The 24,664-nt window shown below is 46.6% G+C and overlaps 1 protein-coding gene across 8 annotated transcripts in view; it reads right to left on the reverse strand.

The window, feature by feature from the left end:
* NTRK3 (neurotrophic receptor tyrosine kinase 3) overlaps window positions 1-24,664 on the reverse strand; it is a 379,441-nt gene that overhangs the window by 294,661 nt on the left and 60,116 nt on the right. For all 8 annotated transcript variants that reach the window (XM_012438677.3, XM_012438675.3, XM_012438676.3 and 5 more), the window contains exons 2-3: window positions 13,266-13,340; window positions 12,459-12,530 (exon numbers count right to left, since the gene is read on the reverse strand). In XM_012438677.3, the coding sequence (XP_012294100.2) occupies window positions 12,459-12,530; window positions 13,266-13,340 (147 nt within the window). The remainder of the gene's footprint in view (window positions 1-12,458; window positions 12,531-13,265; window positions 13,341-24,664) is intronic.

Genomic DNA, 24,664 nt, shown 5'->3' on the forward strand with positions numbered 1-24,664 from the left:
AAACTTTACATTGAGAAAAAAGGTTTTAAGGAGACCTAGTCTTTGCCCCCATGAAGCTTACACATCATTGAGAGAGTCATACCTTTCCACAGGCATATTTCAGGCCTTACCTGGACTCCTCAGATGGGGTTCAAGGTGCATCTGGGGAGACTCCCATCTGCAGCTTGAGTGAAGATGGCCAGAGTCAGTTCTTGGATTACTCCCTCTGGGAGACCCAATACCCTTTAAACCCAGAACAATCACAATGGCTGCATCACCTAGAAGACCACCCCGGAAAGGCAGAGGCCTCTTGGGCCCAAGGCAAGCTCCAAAAGCCAGAGGGGTTAACCCAAGAAGAAAAGAGACTTTCAAAGATCCATTAAGAGGAAACAAGGGAGACAGAGACACAAGGCTGTTAGCCTGCTAAGGAATGAAGAGGAACAGAAATTAATGATGACTCCAAAATAGCCAAGAGACTAAACTCATTTTCTAAATCTGTTCTTAACAAGAAAAATGGAGAAAATAGATGTGAACAAATGGGAGGTAATGAAACCTTAGAGAAGAGGAGAAAAAGAGAAGAAAATCTACTGAGAATAATCAAGGCTGGAAAATATGAGCACATTGTCTAATCCCCAAGGCTAGAAGACACGCAGCCCAGAGGCCAGAATGTTTACTCAGCACTACACTGACTTTTTAAAAGGCAACAGCTGACAGAGTTATAAGATAATTCTTAAGGTTCAGTCCCTGGGATGCTAGAGAGCTGAGCTACCTGAAATCAGAAAGAACACAGTCTTCAAGAAGAGGTTAGGGTTTTCAACTAAGAGAATTGCAAAGTACATATCACAAACATACAGTGGGTCAGCAGGTGAGGCACACAACCACATTATCTGGCCCTGGGTGGATCAGAATGTGATCTACGAACAAACTGAACAGAAAGAAATGATCTGAGGTTGGGCGCATGAGCCATCTCAGAACCACAGGTGTCTGGAGGAGACACACAAGTGGATAAGAAAAAGGAAATTCAATTTAGGAAGCTTGCAACCTGCCTCACGAGGGAACAAGGAGCAATTCCTTCACAGGGCCCCAGAAGAGGCAGGCGCTCAGGAGACTAATGGTATGAAGGGACTGGGAACTGACTTTCTTTGGAGGCAGCAGATACAAGAGTGGAAATAGAAATATCCATTGAAAATCTGGAGCTTGGTGGATTCTGCGGTGCAAAACACAATTGGGGTTCAATGACACATTTGGGGTTCAATAAAAGCAGGAAGGATTCATTTAAAAGGGGGCAATGAAGACTCTAGTAAGTGTTATCACATGCTATAGGGGCTGGGATACAGGAAGAATTCAGGGGCCCAGGCACACCTACAGAAAAAGCATGGCTTGATTGACCTAGGAGGTGTCAGATGTTGAAATTGCATACACAGGCACAAAATTTTGGGATGTCAGAGTAGACCGAGCCTTGGAGCTTATCTAATCTGGTCCATATCCCCTCTTTTCCCATTCTGTAACAGGGTGTGCCACCTACAGTCATAATCCTGCCTGAAATGGGCCAAAGGTATCCAGGGCTGGTGTAGCCCCATGCTCCCTGGAAACAGGGGAAATAGAAATCTGCCACTCCTGCATCAACATATCACAGCATGATTCATCTCCACCTGCTCGATCATCAGCCTCCATTCTCTATGCTGAATACCCACTCTGTGTAATCATCTGCTAATGACCCCCCTGAGTGCCAGCCAGTAAGCTAAGGAGCATTGCCCAATTCGCCCAGACCCTGCTAGACACCAGGTGCAAAGTAGGACATGGTTTCAGACACTCCCTTCGCGATCTCCCATGGGTCTTCCCCTCCCTCTGCCCTTCATTTTGAGGAGTGCTGCTCTGAAGCCTACTGCCTCCCTCTCTTCTCCAGCTGGGTTCCTGAACTGACAACAGCCAAGGTTGACCTGAGTTGGCCTTGGCCAAGAGACAGTAGCGTGGAGGACAGGCGCTGGAGCTCTGGAGGCAAGCAATCTGGAGTTGGTTTCTGGCTCTGCCACTTAGTAGGTATGAAACCTTAGGCAAGTCACTCAACCTCTCTGTGCCTCAAATTCCCCATCTGTAAAATGGGGACAATGGTGTTGTCCACTAGCTAATATGAGCATGAGATGACATAGAAAGTGCAGAGAGGAATGCTGGGCCTATAGTCAGTGCTTCACTGATGTAACGTCCCTAGAACTCACTGCATTGGAATAACTGCCCCTCCAGGGAGCTGAAGTGGGGGAGTAGAATGAAGTGAGTAAAACCAAAATAAATAGACAACAGCTTTCCTCTGGCCCTGCCCCTCAGTGGCCCCAGCTGTGTCCCAGATGCAACCTTTCTTCCAGGAAGAATTTCCCAGAATGCTGTGAGGTCAGGATTGGGCCATTTATAACACTGTCTCATCTTTGAGATGTGAAAACAGATCAAATGGGTTAAACAGCTTATCTGAGGTCACAGCATAAGGCCAAGAAAGAACCAAAGGGATGTGCAAGATGTGGCCATCTAGCCCTGCTGTAGCCAAATAATACCTCCAATGATTGACAGCCATGCCCACCAGCCCCTCCCACACTCGTGTGGACCCAAAGCCCAGCATCTTCCCTCCTGGCCACCACCCAGGCACACCACTACATGTAGTCCTGTCAGGGAGGTGGGACTAGCCTCCCACATCATTCACTCTGTGAAAATCCTATTCCATGCAAATTGCTCCATTTCCAAATGCTGTTCCCTTGGCAATGTTTTCAGTATACCTGATAGACAGGTTCAATGGCCTGTACCCATAAGCACGTGTCCAAACAGCTCCAGAAGGAAGTCCATGGGGAAACGGCTGCGCACACCCCATGGTAAGCTGCAGCCCTGTACCATAAGCAGGCTGTCCACAAACCCAAGCCCACCCTCCTCCAAAGCCGGGCCAGCTGTCACCTGCTCCATAAGGCTGCCCAGCCACTCCCACCCATCTCGGGTCAGCAGCCTGCTCAGAGTCCTCCAGCGCCTTCTCTGCTGCCTCATGCTCAAAGACCCTGGAGAATGTCAGCCGTTTGTACAGTGTGTCAAAGGTGTGAGCTGTGTCACCAACAACCCACAGCTGCTGATGAAGAACCACCATTCACATACCATTTACTTCCTTATACTTAAATTAGAAGAGGTTCAAAGTTATCCCTGTAGTAATATCTCCCTCATCTGTGTTCTGAGACCCTGTCATGAGTAGGAGAGAAAATAGGGTGGCAGCTTAGACACCACGCTTCATGCACCCCCAGTAGCCTATCTACTCCATACACTGATTACAGCTGTTGTCATTTTTGGTTTATCTTTTCTTTCTTTTTTTAACCACAACAGACGTTTATTTCTCTCTCACACTACATGTCCACAGAAGGTCAGCTATGGCTTTGCTCCCATCATCTTCCCAGCAAGACTCTGGCTAATGGAGCAGCCTCCATCTGGAATAGTAATATCCTTTGCCCCGTGGCAGAGGGAAGAGAGACATGGTAGGCCCCACACAGGCTCTGAAAGCTTCTGCTAAGAAGGAACACAGGATAAACATGGGGGAGAGGGGGGAGGGGAGATGAGGGGAGAGAGAGAGAGAGATGGAGAAGTGAAAGATATACACAATTCAAAAGTTTTTCATATATTCACAGAGTTGTGAATCAGTTTTAGAATATTGCTGATCGATTTTAGAATGTTTTCATCACGATCAATTTTAGAATCAAATTGATCAATTTCAGAATATCAATTTTAGATGATGATCAATTTTAGAATATTTTCATCACCTCAAAGGAAAACCCCATATCCAGTATATTCCTAAGTTGTCTTAATCATTGTGGAGATTATAAGCTATGAAGGCATTCTTTTATTCCCATGAGAATATGGCACGTCATGTGTCACATCTGGAATCATATTCTTTTTAATTTTACTTTTGTAATTGGCATATGATCATTGTACATAGTTATGGGGTACACAGTGATGATTCAATGCATATACTGCATAGGGATCAGATCAGGGTAATTACTATATCCATCATCTCAAACATTTAGCATTTCTCTGTGTTGGGGACATTCAGTATCCTCCTTCCAGCTATTTGAAACTAGGCATTATTGTTAACTATAGTTATCCCGCAGTGCTATAGAACACTGTGTCTACAGACATAGGACCCTGAACATGCCCAGTCTCATCTGGAATGATGTTTCCTAAAGGACCTAGGCCTACCAGATGTAAACCATGCATCTCAGTCACCACACACCTCTCTCCAGGACGTCTTTGGAAAGGGTTCTTAATCCAGAAACTAAGGGAAGTCTGCAAGCCCCTGAAAATTTCCGAGAGATGGTATATGTATGTGTGTATTGGCTTTTTAGAAGGACAAAGTCCATAGCTTTCGTCTCATTCTCAAAAGATTTTTTAAAAAACTAGAAGCCCCTGCCCGGGCTCTGTCAAGGCCCCACATTCCCTAAATAAATGGTAAGCTTTACGGACAGGAACTACATCCTGTCTACTGATAAATCCTCTGCAGCATGAAGCACTTTGGGGGAAACATAGAAGACTTGATATATACTTCAATACATACTATCTGTTCAGGTGCATACCAAGAGGGTTATTGTCACATTGTCATCTAAAGAATAATAATAGCAACATCCACTAATATATATTGGGTTCTTGTTACGGGCCAGACATTCTCCTCAATGCTTCATATACATTAACCCATTTAATCTTGCTAACAACTAGATTACCCCCATTTTCCAAAAGGGAGATTAATGCACGGATACGTTAAGTAACTTGCCCAAGATATACAAATATATGTAATAAAGCCAGAATTGAATATCAGGCCATGTGGTTCAAGAGCACATATTCCCAACTACTTATCAAAATAACCAAATGAGTGATGAGGGTTGGTTAGAGGCAATAGCTCCAGCAGGAGGTTTGATGGAAGCTCTCAGCAAGAAGAACTGAATGAGAAGGAAGCTCAAAGAGGCGACCTACCTTCATTGTACAGTTTTTAATCACATCTCAGCAGGGGGATGCTGCAATATGATTCTGTACTCTTTATATTTGTACAGTCCAATAACATAAGTGATTTGCATATAATATTTGCTCATATGTCCCTTCTTTTAAACAGGACTGCAATGGTTCCTGCCACACATAGAAGTCTGAGCATCTCTGGCTAGATAGGACCCAAAGAAACTAGACAGGATATATACGACAGGAAGAATACCGCATGAAGCATACCAGGGCCCAGATTCTAGTCCTGGCTCAGCTCTTAGCTATGGGATCTTGGTCAGAACTCTTCTCCACTCAAGCCATTCCTCCTGTCATCCAGAAAATGATCAAGTCAGACTAGAGTCGCTTGTACGTGCAACAAATCGCTTCCAATCACTTGGCATATGACAGGCTTTGTTCTAGGCGCTGGAGATACAGCAGGGAAAAGTTCCCACTCTACAGAAGTTTACATTCAAGTGCAGGAGATAGAGTATCAACTCTTAAATAGCTGAATGATGATCAATAGTAATAAAGGCAAAGGAAATGATTAAGCCACATGGCAGAATAAAAAGTGATATATTTGTAAGGAGAAGAAAGGCCACAAAGTTTGAGCAGTCAGAGGAGACCTTGCTAAGAAAGTAGCATTTGAATGAATGATGAGAAGGGGCCAGCCACGCCAAGATCCAGGGCAGGGTATTTTTCAGGGTCAGATGGGTCAACAGGGACAAAACTCCAATGTGGGGATGAACTTGGCACATTTAAGGGACTGAAAAGGCTTGTAAGGCTACAGCAGAGAGAACAGAGAGAAAAGTGCAAGGCAATTAGAGGAGATAGAAACGATATCCACATGAGTCCTGTGGCCACAGAAAGGGGCTTAGCTGTTATTCTAAGTAACGCAAGAAGTAATTGGAGGGCTTTAAGCAGCTGAGTGGCAGAATCGGATTTATGTGTTTAAAATATCACTCTGGCAACTGTGTTGACGATGAAATGTAGCAGACAAAAGTGGAGGCATGAAAACTCTAAGTTAGGAGGCTACTGTCACAGTGCCAGAGAAGGGGACAGTGACTTGGACCAAGACAATAGATACGAGGATGGAAGGAGGAGGAAAGCAGATGGATACAAAGTGTTTTAGGAATTTATTAAACTGAACGTCAGAAGAAGGGAGTGGGCAAGTGAAGGAAAGTGAAGCATCAAGAATGTCTCCCAAGGATTTGGCCTGAGCAATCTGATGGTTGGTATCACTTACAAAAACAAGAAGCACTGAGGAAAAAGAGGTTTGGAGGGAGAGAGGGCTTGGTATGAAATCAGGAATCCCGTCCTGGCCAAGTGAAGGTTGACGCGTGACTCAGGCACACAAGTAGGCAGTTTGATATAGGAAGCTAAAGGGCAGGGATAGAAATACAAATTTGGGAGCTGGTTCTAAGGACCCTTCCACCTTTAACTATCTATGATTCTACAAAATTGAAGACCAACATGGAGGGAGGAAGTCTTTAATAATACAAAAAATATATATTGAGTCTTTCACAGTGCCTGGTTGTAAGCACTTTCCAGGTGTTGTCTTACTTAAGGCTAAGAACAATTCTAATGAAACAGAAACCCTTACTTTCCTCTCAAAGCTCAGGGAAGTTCAATAGCTTGCCTAAGGTCAACAGCAGGAAGTGGAAGATCCAGGATTTGAACCCAGGTCTTTCTACCTTCAAAGCCCATGCTCCTTATTGTCAGCTATCCAGCATTTCATGGCTAAGTCCTCCACAAAAAAACAAAAGGAGGAGGATACTTGTGGAGATGCAGTGAGGAGACCAGTGTGCCAGTTGCCAATCCGGAACTTGGAGAAAAGTCTCAGTGCAGAGGAAAGGGGGAAGGCAGAAAAGTGAAATTTTACCGAGATAATATCTACGTGTCATCTTGAAACTCAGAATCTGGGGTTATTTCAAGGAGAAAGAACAACATTGAGTCATCTAAAATAAATAATAAATCAATCTCACCATTTTTTCACCCCAATCATCTCAAGAGAAATGGATTACCTATGCAGTCAGTGTCCTGAAAGGGTAGGGACCCTAGCCACCTCTTTTTTTTAATTGCATTTTAGATTTTGGGGTACCTGTGAAGAACATGCAAGATTGTTGTAACTCCAGATGGATTAAAGACTTAAACCTCTTTTTTTCCTATCCACCCAGCATATGTTAACTTCCTCTCCTTACAAACATAACACAGTTGATACAATCACGCTCAAATCAGGACATTCTCCATCTTCCACCCCACTCTGGCAGCTGACTCTTGCAGCTAAAGATTGAGTGCACACTGCTTCCAAAAGAAGGAGAAGTAACTTAGTCCAGCACCAGAGCCTTTTGGAAGAGAGCAAGAAATGGAACCCAAGAGAGGTCCCACCACAATCAACTCTAAGGGATTAAATAAATTCTTTTGGCTTGCTGGAATCTCACATTAAATATTCTTGGAAATAAATAGGCCATAGGCTAATGCTAAGAAATCTTTCATAATAAAGATATTCAGGTTGTAACATAACTGTCATTATAGGATTTGACCTGAATAAGAAGAGGAACTAAACAGAGCTTTCTCAGCAGAGCTCTTTGAGGATAGATCGAGCTGAATCCCCAGGGGGAAAGAGCGGCTCTTTCACAGAACTTTAAAGATGCCCAGCCCTCCTATAAGAAGTTCTTGCTGTGAAAACCTGAGAGACAAAACGCTCCTGGGATGTAAAAAAGTACACGGACTTCAGATTCAAAGGATTTAGAGTCCACATCCTGATTGTTCCACTAACTTACTGCGTAACCTCGGGAGAACTCAGTTATGACTTCTGAGCTTCAATGTTTGCATCTATGAAATGGGGAGAGAGAAGCCCTAACTTACAGTTACAGTTACTGTAAGGAGTGAGCTCATAGTTGCAAATGCACCAGGCTCAGTCCTTGGCACACATGAAGTTCTCAACTAGTATTAGCCTTTCCTTCTTCAGTACTGATACCAGCATTTTTCATGTTAAATTTGTATATTTAATGAGGTTTATTTCTCAATATGTAATGCTGTTTCACTTACAGTTCTGTTTCCATATGACAATATTATATGGATTCAGTTACTGGTGGCTTTATAATATGGTCAGGCAGAGCTTTTTCCCAGCCCCACTCCCTGCCCTCTGTTCTTTTTCCTGCCTTTCTTGGCTATTCTCAGCCTTTGAAGTTTGTGACAATTTAATCCAATTAGGGGTTAAAATTACATTAAATTTACATATTAATTTGGGGAAGTTTGACTCATGATACTGTCTTCCCATCTAAGAACATCCTATCATTTTCTGTTTGGATCTTATTTTTTTAATTATTTTTTTTTGATACCAGCATTTTTATGTGGTTTTCTAAACATAGCAATGATTAGTAAAACTTAGTAACTTTTTAAATTGCTTCTGTGAAAAAACATTGCCTCTTCTGACCCATGGGGTATAGTGGAAAGATTCCTAGAAAGAGAATCAGAGGACTTAGGTGCAGTGCTAGTTTTGCTGCTTAAAAGTCAGACCCTCTCCGGGCCTATCGCCTGTGCTGTAAAATAAAACTGCCTACCATACCCCTGCCCCCAGGATGGTCATGAGATAATGTATTGAAAAGCACTTTGAAAGCCATGAAGAGCTCTACAGATGAAAGGAAGTACCATCATTTGAGTGCAGCTCACAGACAGACATCTATATTCTTCAGGTATGGGGATCCCAGACTGTGCAATCTAGTCTGGGTGAGCTATGCCACAGAAAACACGCCCCATAAAGGGAAAGAGAGGCCGGCTGCAGAGGCAGAGCTCAGAGGGCTCAGAGTACTCCGAGAACAACCCAGGTTCAATAATGCTGGTGGACGTGATCTCAACTCAGGTGAAAAAAAAAGAAAGTTGTCAACTTATCAGCTACAATTGCTTAGGTCCTCTCTGAAACTGACAGCATCTACAGAGAGGTCTACATACAGTCTAGAGCAACTGGGGATAAATGGAGAGAATAAAGAACTTATCTGGATTTATTCATCAGTGTACAGTGAAGAAAGACACCACAGAATATGAGTGTTCCAGTCACCAGAGAGCTGGGCTCCACTGTGGGACAGAAATTCAACTTTTCCAGGACAAAGAAGTGGTCAGCATATCCGCCAAGGTCACCTAACCCCTTCTCTTTGACTTCATCATCACCACCAGCAATAACAACAATAATTACTAACACTACTAGCAACCGCCCTCTCTGAACGCTCACTGCTTGCTGCACACCGGGCTGAGAGCTGTATGTGCCTCTTATTGTTTATCTTGACCACATCCCATCCCTAGAATTGATGCTAACATGAGGCGTACTTTTCAGATTAGCACATAGCTATTCCAACTGTCAATCTCTGAAATCCTTATCCTTAAAAACCCTTAATCCAAAGTCCTTAAGATCAGAGAAGGGATACAAGGGTGGAAAGTATTCCCATCTCTCAAAAAAGGGTTTCCCTTGATGTCTGTTTGTCCATGTCTCCTTTTCCACATTCTACAAAAGGTAGAGAAAACTGAAGCAATCAAGAGGAGATGATCAGTCACTCATAAACCAGAAGTAGGGCCCAAGGGTCCTAATCTCCAGCCCACTTTGTAGCAGACAAGATGACCAACATTTTCTCAATTCATTTTCTGGCATGAGGAAGAATTACACTGATTAACGCACCAGTAGCTTAGGGGCGGGAGACAGTTCAACCATCGGAACAACTTGGGCAATTTGACATCAGTACTAGGGACAATGATATCACTTCCTACTTCTAATTTTATGCAGAGGAGAGAAGAAAAGACTTCTCAGCCATCACCCAAAAAAACAAACAAAAAAAAAGCCACCAAGCCAGGGATCGGCAATTAGTGTTGGAGTAAGTGATCATCTTGTGATTGCTCAGCTGGGGCCAGAAGACTTGTAAATGCATTTAGAGGACAGAAATAGATGTTGTGAGACATCAGAGAAACCTGGCCCATTTGCCAGGAGAAAATGTCCCAAAGCTGCCGGGAAATTTACTCAGTTGGGATTTGGTGTGTGTCTTCACAAATAAGAAAAGTTAATAAATAAAACCAGTGGATGAAGCCAGGGCCTATGCCTCGTTCTATTGACTCATCTCTCCGTGACTCCCAGGCTCCTCTGGGTGCCTCACTGTGCCTATCAGAGCCGCTTGACTGGGTGCTGACTTTCTTGAACTAGGTTGAGCACCCTGACGTGCCCCTAATGCACAGCCAGACTCAAGCCGGGGGTGAACTAATGGTCATCCATCCTTCTTGGTGATCCCCTGTAGCCAATATCAAGAACTTTGGCAAGAGCTGGCCAATGTGTTCAGGAGAAAACAGGGCCCAAGGTCACGGGCAGGTTCATGGTACCCTTGGGTCCTACTCCAAACAGGTCCACAAAGCCTTGGGAATCTTGCCAACCTCCACCAGCCTCTATCACTGCCACCACTGAGGTGACCCCAGATCATCCCAAAAGAGACAATGGGTCACAGCCCTCTTCCAGGATCCTCAATGGCAAGCCAAAGACATGCTCTGGTACAACCCACTTCAGAGACACCTGCAGCCCAGGATGCAACCCTGCTCCCACTCCTGAGCCTGTAGAAAGCTGCTGGGTCCCAAAGCCTCTCCATCTCCCTAAAAGCTGCAGGGACACCATACCCTAGAAGGCTCTGGGGCCTGAGCACCCAGCCTCTGTCCCCAAAGAGAACAGGATTTCTCCCACATCGACAGTGTCCTCCCCCAAATATGACCTCGCACCACAAGCTGGTACTCTATGTGGCACATTCTGCTCATGGAAGTAGTTTCATTTGGCCATGGAGTTGAAGGGTCTTGTTTTTAGTTGGCGGCATTTAAAACTTGAGTGGTTTTACGGAATCGCCAAGTCTTCTGGAAACAAGTCTGACCAGGCCCCACCTCCACGTGGCAGCAGTCAGCTGGAACTGATGACTGGTTGCATCTTTGAAGGGGACGCATGGCCCCACCTGGTCCACCATGGGCATTTGACTTTGTGACTTTTGTATGAATTAGTATGAAAAGGAAGACTTCTCAGATGTCCAAAGCGTTTGGGATGTTCTACAGTGAAACTCAAACCCCCAATAAAATAAACACCTGGAACATCTGGTCCAAGCCCTCCTCTGGTCCCAGCTATGCCTCCAGCTGCAAAGAACACACATCAGGAGGCTCTCACCACAGAGGCTACCCTGGGGCAAGGGGCAACAGCCAAATTAGACAGTTGAAAGGGAGGTCTCGGTCCCCTGGAGCTGATACATCTGGCCCTGAGCAGTGGCCATAGAACCTGCTATTTCCAGAGGGAGAAAAGAAAGCTCCGCACAAAGCAGAGGTGGCCATACTGATAAACAAATATTTATCAAGCATGCATTATGCGCTTGGGAAAACACACAGAGCCCAGGCGCAAGGTCAGGACCCCCCAGAAGAGAAAAAACAACTCCTCCACCGGGATTCACTGTCATCTCTTCTCTTTCCCCTCCTCCCCTACCCTCCACTTCCCACAGCTCTCCTGCATGCTCTGCCCCTGCACGTGCGATTTCTCTCCAGCCCAGCTGCCCTTCCTTACCAAATGCAAAGTGCTCAGTCAGTGAAACTTTTAAGTGGCCACAGGAAAGGCCACAGGCATACCAGTTCTCCACTTTCTCCCAAAAGACAACAGACCCCTCCCCACCTGGTTCCTGCACAGCCTCTGCTCTTAGGAAACACACCCAGTGGATGTCCAAGATGGCCACTATTCTCGGAGTTGACCCAGACAATGAATAGCTCTCTATGGGTGCAGCGGATTGGCACTTCCCCTAATCACTCACCCCAGGTTTCCCTTCATGCCCACCTTCTCCCCAGGAAATGGCAATCCTCAATTGAATCCCAAAGTCTATCAGCCCAGAATTAGGCTGAGAGAGGGAGCATCAACTCTTGTGATTCTATCCCCACTAAAGAAAGGGGAGAGACAGGGTGAAGGAGGCACAGACAGACAGGAGCCCCCACCCATAACCATCTGACCTCCAGCTTGTCCCAAACAAAGCTGTGTGACCTTAGACAGTTGTCTCCACTTATCTGAGCTTTTCCCCATTGAACCCAGAATCTATTTAGGCATAACACTGGCTATTGGCCATGCTTCCTTTCTTCTTCCAACCCCCAATCCTAACACACATATACGCACTCTTATGGGCCTACTTATGGTCTTAGAAGTGTAGCATTCACATTACATATGGGTGGAATTCCCTATCATTTAGATTCCCGAGTTTTATCATGAAAGTGAACAAACTTGGGTGTTGGAAGACTGACTCTCCCTCTAAGCCCTTTTGACAGGAACCTTAGAGATCATCAAATCCAAAATAATCCTTTTATGAGGCAAAATTGGAGGCCCAAGAAAGTTAAAAAAAAAAAGTTGCCCAAGAGCCCCTGGAGGCAAAGCCAGATCTAGACCTCAGGTCTGTGGCTTCACTACGCTCAGAGTCCCTGCCATGTGCCCTCCATCCCAGCAGCCCAGCTCTACTCACATATAACGCAAGTGGGGGTTCTTGGCAAAGGCTCTGGGCTGAATGCTCCGAAGTCCTGAGTTCTTGATGGTCCTAGACAGAGAGAAAAAGAGGATCAGTAGAGCTCAAGTGGCAGAGCGATGTCTCCTCTGGGCTGAGGCTGGGAGAGGGTGAGGCCAAGGCTGGCCCTGCAGCCGCCCTGTGGGTCATCTGCACCCCTTCATTGCCAGTCATCACAGGTGGCCTGCTGGGGGTGCTCAGTGGAAGCATCTGGGCTCACATGCCCCAGGGCCCTGTGTGAGGCTGGAATGTCACTGGTACTGGCAGCTGCCCTCCACCCATCCTGGCCAGTGGGTAAGGACCAGGGCCCTGTGCTGGTCCAGCAATGGCAGGGCTGCAGCTCTCTTCGTTCCTGTCCCTCTCCCCACTCCAGGTCCCCACAGTCTCTAACACTGACATCCAAGGGAGGAGGTAGCTGGGAAATCTCATACTCCAGGGGGCTCATCAGTCAAGCATAAGGCTAGGGAAAGGACACTTGCCCACCATGCCTGGGTCCCAGGCCTGCCTCGAAACCCTGCCTTCAAGATGGGACTTCACGCAACCCCCTTGCCTCTCTAGACCAGGAAAAAAAGAAGGGCTGTGAAGAAATGGCCTTTGAAGCCTCTGGCGTCTCCTAAGTGTATGTTGCTGACCCTACCAAAAGAAGACTCACGGAGGGAAATCGCAGATGGCAGCCTCGCTGTGCCCCTCACTCCACCCCAGAAGGTAGTCCAGGTGACAGCCACCCCTTCCACAGGGAAAGGCCTCTCTGTGGCCGGGTGTACTCACAGCTTTTGGAGTCCGGTGTAGAGCTCCATGTCCACAGCGTTGAGCGTGTAAAGACTGCGCCAGTTCTCTATGTGTCTGCAGGGGAGGAGGAAAGGTAAGGGTCAGCCAGAGGCAACAGAAATGGGACTGGCTTTGGAGCCACAGAGACCTGGGCTTGAATCCCAGATGAGCTAATTGAGAGCCAAATTGAGAGCCAGGCCTTTTGCCAAGTCACCAACTATCTCTGAGCCTCAGTTTCTTCTTCTGCATACTGGGGTTCACACTGTCTGCCTGATGGGGTTGGTGCGAGAATTAACTGAATTCATTGGTTCCAAGTGCCTGGCCCATGGATTGCATTGAATGTCTCCCAGTCAGTTCAAAAAAGATGCTATTTAAAGATGTGAAGTTCAATCTCCCTGCTTGCCTTCCTAACTCAGTTTTCCTCTGCTCCCTTTCTTTTTCCTATTCAGAATTTCCTAAGGACTGACCCTTGTTTTCCTTAGTTCTTGCCCATAAAGACAATACAAATGACATGGCTTTATAAAAGGAGGGGGTGCCTGGCCGGCGGGCATAGCCAAGGAGGGACACACACCTACTTCCAGCATCACCAGGGTCTAGACCCTGGAAGGCCCCTTTGGGTGACCACAGCTCAATCCCTCCTGGAGCTCAAGAAAACCAATGGCTTGATTTGATGGAGCTGACTCCAGAGAATGGGGGCCACCTAAGGATCCTGGAGGCACTAGGGTGTCATGGAAAGAACAGGAGCCTGGCGGTTGAGGACACAAACTCTAGCTTCATTCAAGACTTCAGGACCCAGCGAATCTGAGCCAGTGCTTCCATCTCTCTGGGTGTCCCACGTCTTCATTTGTAAAAGAGGAGAGTTATACTGAATCAGCAGTTTCTCCCCTTTCCATCGCAAAGATCTCCTTTCAGAACTTCGCCCCAAGAGATCCCACATTTAAGGAGGTTTATGTCTAGCAAGCACACTACATCTATTAAGCACTAATTAATTCATCTTCTTGGATTTATTAATCAGAGATATAAATCACTGTTAACAGAGCTTCTTATCAACAGACACAAACCCATGCTAACTCATTCAGTGCATGAATTCCAGCCCAAAGCAAAGAAACTCAACATTCTGTCTATATGAGAAGGTTTGTCATGGGTATGGATGTGATTTCTGGGTTTATCCTTTTTATATTGACCAAATGCCAGAAACAAACATCCTTCATTACTGCTCTTGGGGTTCCCAGGTTGAGCACCATTAGGCTATTATCAAGGCCCTTGCAGCTCTAAAGGTGTATGAAAGATGCTCATTCATACACACCTGTGATCCCAAGGAGCACCAAAGGATCTCGGGAAAAGGCCTCCCACTGCTCACCCCATCCTCCTAGGATTTTACTCTGATCAGTGGCCATGAAGTCTGAGTACCATCTTAGTGAAGAGTGCAGAGAGGCGACAGCTCATCCTGGGACAGAACTAGCTCAGGTACACTCTGGCCAGGAAAGTGACAGCCACCTTCCCCAGACGTCTCCTCCCCTGCACCACCACACCCGCAGCTCTGCCATCTGCCACTAAGTGGAGTCAGAGCCAGCAAGGCAGCAGGACTATGGCTGCCAGGGCCTCTGGAAGCATTTCAGAGCCACACGGTGACAAGGTATGCTAAGAACCTGTTTTGTACCACATTCTCTCAAAGTCCCTGCTGAGCAGCCAGAGACACTGGCATCTGCCGGGGACATGGACCAGGTGGCCAGGTTGGTGTTGGATTCCAACGCCAAAGTCTTCTCCCTGGAAGCCTTATAGCCCCAGCACAGTTTGGGTGGTCTGGTCCCACCATGGCAGGGAACCTGGCAACATTTCAGATGAAAAGAATGCGCCAGAGGAGTAGAACTATCTGTGCCACCAGGTCGCCCAGTGTATTCCTGGGGCTTTATAAATTACCAAGTAGATCACCATGATTGTACAAAGTACTCCCCATTCAAGGGAGCCCAGCTTCCTCCAAGGATCTGCTCCCAACAAGCGACTTTGATCAAATTGTTTAAATCAATGAAATCATTTTTCTCAGCCCACATTAGAATTCCATAAATGTGTTGTTACGGTTGTCAGTCATTACCATGTTCTAAAGCCTTACCCTTCTGAGCCCTCATGGCTTATGCCCACAGATTGACCCTTCCCTGACTTACACACACACTGAGATATGGAGAGAAATGAATGAACTCCTTGATCCAAAGAGTCCTCTGGTAAGTAGAATAATGGTCCCCCACCTCCGTTGGGTAGTGCTGAGTTTTCCTAAATTGGGGAATAGCATTTTTATAGCCACAGTGCAGCAGTGTGGGTGGGAGTCAGGGTTCTACACTAGTTGTCACCAGACTACACCCCACTGCCTGCTTTCCTGCAGCCCCAGAGCTAAAAATAGCATTTACATTTTTAAAAATCAAAAGAAGAATTATATTTTGTAGCACATGAAAACTAATTCCATGTTCATACCCGTTCATTTTCTGTTATCTATAGCTAACTGCAAGCTACAATGACAGAGCTGAATAGTTGCTACAGAGGCCACATGGACTGCAAAGCCTGAAATATTTACTCTCTGGCCCATTATGGAAAACAGCTGCTGACTCCTGCCCTAGAAGCTGATAGTCAGGATGCACATCCTGGCCCCATCAGTACTCCTATCTACGTGACCCTGTCCAGGTTACTTCTGTCTGTGTCTCAGTTTTCTCATCTATTAAATGGGGACAATAAAATAACTGCCTCCTAAGAATGATGTGAAGATCAAAAGACTATGGTAAAGAAGAAAACCCCTTTGCAGTGTGGAGTACATGTAAGTTCTCCGGCAGAGCTGGCTGTGCTGATTACTTTCCTCCCATGCCTTACAGAAACTGAGCAGTCTCGTTCTCAGTTTTCAAGCTAAAAATGGCATCAGGCTTCTGCTGGAAGTTGTCATTTCTCAGCAATCATTGATAAAAACCCCATGTGGCGGAGTGTGGAGGGGTAAGAAACCTGTCATTCATGACCTCCAGGAAAAACTGTTCCAGGAGTTTATACATAGGTTCAAGAAATGCATAGACGCCACGTCAGAGCAAGTTCCGAGGAAGAGCAGGAGGATGAAGGTGAGGCCCTGGCATTTCTGGATGGCATCAGCTGGGTGGCTGCCAAGTTTGCCCATGACTCACCACTTGGTACCCAACCAGGAGGGTCAGTGTTGTGACTGTTCTGGCTGGTGTGTGTGTGCTATTAGGGAGACCACCATTTTCAGTGAAAAAGATGGACTCTAAAAAATATGTTAAAAAAATAAAAGAGCAGGTTCGGTTTGCTTTTGTTAAGTGAGCACCTCAACCTACCACAATTACACATGGCTTCTCCTTTTTAGTGATTTTCTGGGCTGTCCAGGTTGTTTTCGTTGAGCATTGTGTCATCATTTGAAAATTAATCAATACCACCCGCAATCCCAGCACTTTGGGAGGCCGAGACAGGTGGATCATTTGAGGTCAAGAGTTCAAGACCAGCCTGGCTAATATGGAGAAATCCCAGTTCTACTAAAAATATATGAATTAGCCAGGCGTGGTGGCATGCACTTGTATTTCCAGTTACTCGGAAGGCTAAGGCAGGAGAAGTGCCTGAACCTGGGAGGCAGAGGCTGTAGTGAGCTGAGATCATACCACTGCACTCCAGCCTGGGTGATACAGTGAGACTCCATCTCAAAAAAAAAAAAAAAAAAAAAAAATCAATACCTATTAATTTCTAGAGGAAGGCCAGGCACCTAAACCCTGTGTGGGCCAGTGACTGGTTGCCCTGTTCCAGGACCACAGGCTGGACCAGCTCATCCCTGCCCAGACACCTTACAAACCCACTTCCACTGTGCAGGAAAGGAATTTGGAGCAATGCCCAAGGGACTACGCAATTCTGCAAAGTTCACGGTGGTGGTGGCCCCCACAGGACCCTGCAGCCCTGCTTTCAATCTGGGTGTCCCTGCTTCGATCGGAAACAGAGTGGAGGGAGGAGAAAGAGGGCAAAGGGGCAGCACGTCAGCTGACCACTCCTACTTTAAATAAATTACCTCCACTTTAGTCTCCTCATACAGTAGTTCTCAAAAAGAGGTAATTTTGCCCCCCAGCAGACATTTGACAGTATCTGGACACATTTTTGGTTGTCATAGCTGGGGAAAGAGAGTAATGATGGCTTACAGTGGGTAGAGATTAGATAAGCTGCTAAACATCACAATGCACTGGGCAGCCCCCACCACTAAGAATCATCAGCCCCAAATGCCCACAGCACCAAGATTGATAAACCCTGCTTTATTATACAAAGCTTCTGCCTACGAGGGCTATTAAATCAAGAGTCTCATAGGTTAAAACAACATCAATTTTGAAGATGACTGCTTTGCAGCAGACACTACCAGACCTCAGGCCAATACAAAAAAGTCTGCCTCTAGGTCACTGAGTCCAGGTGAGAGAAAAAAGTGGCAAGCCACAGCTACCAGGACCCTCTCAAGTCATAGGCACTTCTTGAGAGGAGACGAGGGGTGTGCTGGCCTGCTGGACCACGGCCCAACCCAGGCTACACATTCCAGAAGCAATAGTGGTCTCTTCTCATCATCGCTGGCTGGAACCCGCTGGCCAAGAGCCTTTTCTCTCCACTGAAAGTTCCTCTCCTGGATTTCTCATGCCTCTTCATTCCACAGAAATGTGAAATGTTCCATTCAGAAAATCTGCTGAATGCCCTTCTCCTACCCTCCCACCACTGCCCTTCCATTCCACAGAACCACTATTCTGCCAAGAGCTAGTGGGCACCACTTTTCCAGAGAGAGGGAGGCAGTGGACACAATACATGATGACATTGACCTCCAGAGTCAGTCGGGCTTAGGGCAGGAACTCAAAAACTTCAATGAGGTCAAGGTAGACCCCTGGGATCAAGATCTCATGATGCTGTCAGGTGGGCTTGGAAGGGGAAATGGAGTCAGGGAATGGCTCTCCAGAAATACTAGAAAATCAATCTGAAATATAGCCACTCTCAGTGACTCACAACAGCAACACCAGGTCCCGGAGACCCAGGACGACAGAGAGCTGCTTCATAGCCATTTTTATAATGGGACATGGCATAAATTAAATATTAATTGATACATTCATGGGGAGTACAAACATCCTTTGTGCTAGAATAAATTAGATTGTACTTTTTTTTTTTTGAGACAGAGTCTCGCTCTGTCACCCAGGCTGGAGTGCAGTGGTGCAGTCTTGGCTCACTGCAACCACGCCCAGCTAATTTTTGTATTTTTAGTAAAGACGAGGTTTCACCATCTTGGTCAGTCTGGTCTTGAACTCCTGACCTCGTGATCCACCCATCTGTCTCGGCCTCCCGAAGTGTTGGGATTACAGGCATGAGTCTCCATGCCTGGACTTTTTTTTTTTTTTTTTAAGATGGAGTTGCACTCTTATTACCCAGGCTGGGCAACAGGAAACTGAAACCTCTGCCTCCCAGATTCAAGCAATTCTCTTGCCTCAGCCTCCTGAGTAGCTGCAAATGCATGCATACACCACCACACCCAGCTAATTTTGTATTTTTAATAGAGGCAGCGTTTCTCCACATTGGCCAGGCTGGTCTTGAACTCCTTTCCTCAGGTGATCCACCCGCCTCGGCCTCCCAAAGTGTTAGGATTACAGGTGTGAGCCACTGCGACCGGCCAGATTGTACTTTTGTAACCCCATTTTCTCTTCCTCCTTCTGTTTTGCTTGGGCCAACATGAAATGAATTGGCAATCTCCAAATATCCAAAAATTGGATGGTACAGAATGTGTGGTCCATGTTTTAATTAAAAACATGTCATGTGGATATGTTTAAGAATTGTTTATACCTTCCATATTTAATGTTTCATGTTTACTCCTCTTCTACGCAGAAAAGTGTAGAACCCAAAGACGTCGGCCACCATCTAACCCCACAGGACTAAGGTGACTGAGGAGGTCCACCACAGGGACAAGGCACCCTTTACCTAGCAGAACTTCCCTGGGCTCTTGGCGAGACAGGGACTTGGTTGATGGGGCATCCTTCCTTTCTCTACAGGAAGCAGGCCCAGTTTTGCCTCATTTTTCTACGCTTTTCCTGCTCCTCTCTTGCTGTCAGATTGCTGTTATCCTCACTATGACTTCTCAGTGCTATTAATGAGCTCCTCTTCATAACCAAATTTTCCAGACAACTAAATTTAAATGCAAAATCCTTTGCATTTTCAACTTCTTTGCTGGGTGTTTCTTTTTTCCGCCTAAAATGCATTACACACGTCCTTGCCTTTTTAAGCAGAGTAGACAGATCATGATCTACATTTTCCTGATGACCTTACATCAACACGACCAACCTAATGAGTCTGCCAGGCTGTAGCACAGCAAAACCCTCAGAAGCTCCTGAAGGATGCAGAATTTGTAGCCCTACTACAAATGGCCCTACCCCGATATGATTTCTAACTCCAGTGGTTACTGAATCCATTTTAACTATTTTCTGGCTCTTTCTTTGCTATTAGGCTGCAGGCCATCACCTCTTGAACAGCTGTCCCCAGGGTCCCTCCTCCCTCCCAAATGTGCTGTGCCCAGTCTCCTCTGCAGCCTCTTGGAGCCCAATGGGTAAGAGCTGGCACCTGGAAGCAGGCTGACCGGGAGATGACGCAGGCGCTAGCACCAGAAGCCGATGCCCTCAGGCCAGTTACTAGAGCTTCTCCAGCCCTCAGTTACTCCATAGCAAATCTAGCTGTGGTGAGGGTTAGAGGAGTAATTCCTATGTCCTCAATCCAGTGGGGATGCATGGCACTAGTGGAATAAATAGCTGGTTCCATTTGTATTGTTAGAAATGCATGTTAAGTATAAATAGGATCTAAAGGAATATGAAAAAATTCACACACACACATACGTTCACATGCATACAGATAGGTGGATATTTGCCCTGGTTTTCATGTTTCATCTTGGCTCACTGCAAACTCTGCCTCCCAGGTTCAAGCAATTCTTGTGCCTCAGCCTCCCATGTATCTGGGACTACAGGCATGTGCCACCATGCCTGGCTGATTTTTGTATTTTTAGTAGAGACGAGGTTACACCATGTTGGCCAGGGTGGTTTTGAACTCTTGGCCTCAAGCAATCTGCCTGCCTAGGCCTCCGGATGTTTCTTATATATGAGTACTCTACTCCAACACAGAGTTCAAAAGCTTCAAAAACAGTAAGATTGCATACAGGTGTCCCTTCTCTCCAGCGAGTGCCTGCACAAGCTAGTCTGGAATTCCATTTCCTAACAAGTCGGCATTGGAGCACACACATGCACGAGTGCCTGTGTGCACACACGCACAATGTGCCGTGCATGTGACTCCGAAGACTTGTAGGGCAATGAGGAAATTGATTTGTTATCCAGGCGTATTATGTCTAGTGATCCAGACAGCAGCATTAGCTTTCAATTACCTGATATGTTTAGCATTATAAACAAACCGTCTGGAGCAACAGCTCCATGGTGCTAAGGCATCAAGGGGGCTGGGGAGGAGCTGCATCAGATCACGCCAGCCAAGTCACCTGGCTCTCCCTCCCTTGACAGCTGTTGTAGGGGGGCAATGTACTAGATGCCTAGGGAGCCAGACTTAAGAGCTCCAGGGAGCCAGGGTGAGGAGGGCGGTTTGTGCTGGTGACCCCAGTATGCCAGCACATTAGCACACAAGCCTACAAGCAGCTGTGCGCCAAGGACCATGGTGAACCAGCCCCGCATCTGGGACCCCCCCATGGGACCACAGAAAGGAACATTCAGATCATGCAGTGAACAGATGGAAGACGACAGCATCTGCGCTGGCTTCCTGATCAATTCCAAAGCGTTGTGCCAGGAACGAGGAACGTTTGTGCACACACCTGTGCTCTGCAGGTGCAAAGATGCTGTGTCTCCTAACAGGAAAAGATCAAGGACACACCTTTCCTGCTACCCCAATAAGAAAAGGTCTAACTCCCAGGAGTGAGATTTCACCTGGGAGCCAGCCAGTTCACTGGGGAGTCCAGGCCATTGAGGCTGGACCCCAGCCTGTGACCCTCCTACCCTACCCCTCCCCAGCCTATCTGCTTTTCTCTATGTTCACTGTTGCTGCCTGGGCAGGCACAGGATGGCAACCACATATCAATGCTCCAGGTAACCACCACCTATTCTAACCTGGAGAACAAGCATCCCCTCCGACCTGGCCTCCCTGCTTTCCCTCTTCTCCAACAATCTGAGTTATTGTAACCGTTTTCCCCTGCCTAAAACCCCGCAATGGCCTCCCTTGGCTATGACAGTGAAATCCAATGAAGTCACTGGGAAGCCACCCACAAGGTCCCGCACAAGCTGGCCACCAGATGCCTCTAGGGCTCCTTCTCTAAATACGCTCCCCTTGTTTTGTGGGCTCCAGCCACACTGTCTTGCTTCTGGTCTTTAAACATTCCAGGCTTATTCCCAACCGGACTTCCTACATGAAACACTCATCCCTGGCTTCTTTCAATCCCTCAGGTCTCCACTCAAAAATCACCTTCTCAAAGAAGACTGTCCTGACCCCCCTGTGTTAGCAGCCCCCGTGTTTCCCCCTCCAGTTTCTCTCTGGCACAAACTCCTGTTTATGTCCTTCACTGCCCTTAATAACCATCTATAATTATCTTATTAGATTATTTGATTATGCGTCTGTCATCAGTATCTCTACATTAGAACCATAATACATAAGAACAGAGATTTTATCTGTCTTATCCCCAGAATCTCAAATTGGGGCAGCTACCCCTGGAAGCCATCCAGAGAGGTGCTATGTAGCCACCCAGATGCCCCACCTCCCTGCCAGAGGATCTCCAAACTCAGCACTTGCACAGCCCTCACCCTGGCCTCCTGAGCAGCCCAGAGCCCTGGTCTGACCCTACAGGCACCCTGAACTTGATCTCTGGGGAGGGTTGTGGCCCCGAGCACACCATTGAACATCCCACCCAGGGACAGGCATGCTGGGAGCATCACTGCAGGATCCAGCAGCAAGGAGAAGGTGATCTCAGAGGTCTCCAGGGCCCCATATCCATAGCTCCCTCCCAGGCCCAGGTCTCAGCCTGATGCCCACTGTCAGGGTCAGGAGTGGGGAAGTAGGAGGATCCCCCACACCAGACAAAGAGGAAGCAGAAATGCCCTTCGCACCTGGGCTCACCTTTTCCACCCTGTCCCTCCCTTCATGACTATGGCCTTCACCAAAGCATGAGTTTTCTAACGGTAGAGCCAGGAGGCTGTGGCTCCAGTGTTGTGCAAAAAGTGACAACTAGGTGAATAAATGAATGAATCCCCAAACGGATCAATGTCAGACGTGAAGCATTTAGCTATCAGCTCCCCATGTGGACTTTCTACCCAGGATTAACCTCTCCTGCCTTCTCAAGAACACCCTCTCCCACCTTCTCCAGAATGCATTTATTTTTGCTCTTCCTCTTCTCTACCCTCAACTCTCTCTCTGCTGAATTTTTCCATCAACATACAAACATGTTCTAGCCCATCTACAAAAAGAAAACAAAAACCTCCCTGACTCTATGTCCTCCTCCACCTACCAACTCATGTCTCTACACCTCTTTATGGCAAATGGTTCAAAAGAAACGTCTACGCCTGCAGGCCCTTCTTCCTGGCCTCCCTTTGATTGTCCATCCCAGTTTGTCTTCTGTCCCCTCACTCTGCTAAAACCAACTGTCAAGGTTACCAGTGATTTTTATGTCGGCAAATCCAATCCCTTTTCTCTGTCACCCATTACGCAATCTCTGGACAGCATGTTAGCCAGTTAACCACTCTCTCTTCCTTGAAACATTCTTTCCTCCCTGGCTTCCCTGAATGCACTCTCTCCTGGGTATTTTTCTACTCTCTGGATATCCTTTCTCAGGTTTGTTTGCTGATGTTGTATTCTTTGTCTGATCCCTAAATGTTGGAGTCTCCCAGGGAGCCCGGGGCTCCTCTTTTCACTTCCTCTCTCACAAGCCAAGGTGATCTCCCCCAAACACTTGGCTCTGAATGCCATCCCTGTGCTGACAGCACTCAAATGTGCATCTCTAGCAGAACTTTCCCTGAACTCCAGATGTTTAGCTGACATCGTAGCGGATCCAACACCAGCCCCTGCTTTCCTCCCAGTGAGCTGTCTCCACGTCAATAAACGTCACTGGTATCATGGAGTTGTCCCAGCCAAACCCCGTCACTGATTCAACCCTTCAACTCTCTCCACTTCTTGCCAGATCCACTATTATCACCCGAGTCCAGGCCACCATCACCTTTCACAAAGATCCCTGCCTCCAAAACATGACCACTGTTTCCACTGCAGTGTGATTAAAATCTGTCCTCCACACAGAAACCTTAATGAATTGGTTGGAACATAAATTTAATCATGCACTCCAACAAAACAGAAACAGAAAACCTCTAGTGGCTTCTCCTGCACTTGCACTTGGGGGACAATTCAGACTCCACCGTGACCAGCAAGGTCCTTTCTGATGCAACGTATGCCATTCCTTCCTTGGTGCAAACCTCCCTCCCTCTTTATTCAGCTGACTTCAGCCTCACTGGTCTCCTCTCAGGATCTTTGCATTTATTTGTCCCTCAGGCAGGACGCCAGCTTCAGGATTCTTCCGAAATGTCACTTCTTCAGAGAACCCTTCCCTACCAACCCAACTAGGGCCATTCTCTGAACCTTCCTCTAGATCAATAGTGCTCGAGCTCAAGTCAGGGACAGATTGTGCCCCCCAGGCTTGGATTGTCTGGAGACATCAGCTTTGATTATCACTATTGGGGAGATCCCACTGGTATCAAGTGGGAAGAAGCCATTGTATTGATCTCCTACAATGCACAAGACATCCCCCACTCCCAACAGAGAATTATCCGTTCCAAAATATCAGTAGCATTAAGGTTGGGAAATGACGCTCTAGATATTCCCTTTATTATCATGTGTCAAAACCTCTGATTATGTCATCTTTGTGTTCACTTGTTTATCGTGTCTCTCTCCTAATGCAATGCAGGCTCCCTGAAGGCAGGCAACCTGCCTTATTCACTATTGTATCTGCAGCACGCACCCCAGTTCCTGGTACATAGTAGAAAATTTAAATAAACGAATTAATAAATGAACCCTGTGACCTCGCAACAAGTCATGAAAAATCTGTGGTTACCAAGATCTTGATGAGGACAGCACTTTCTCCAACCAGTTGAAGAGTCTAAAGTGTAAAGAAGGAAGCTGTACCCATGGGGTTGGGGTCAGACGGTTGCAACGCTTGCAGCCCCTTGGAGAAAGTCTCCTGTCTACAGATAAGAATCAAATCACGTTGATTATAAAACCTCTGATCCTTACTAGACATCTTAGCTTTGAACCAGGAGAGAAAATGGAGGCCTTTGATCAAGAATAAAAACAGCCTCAGGCAGGGAGACTGACATTGATTTTGACCCTTACTCCCCATT

Source organism: Aotus nancymaae, unplaced genomic scaffold, assembly GCF_030222135.1.
Source record: "Aotus nancymaae isolate 86718 unplaced genomic scaffold, 86718_ANA_hifiasm-v0.15.2.pri h1tg000014l, whole genome shotgun sequence".
Lineage (NCBI taxonomy): Eukaryota > Metazoa > Chordata > Mammalia > Primates > Aotidae > Aotus > Aotus nancymaae.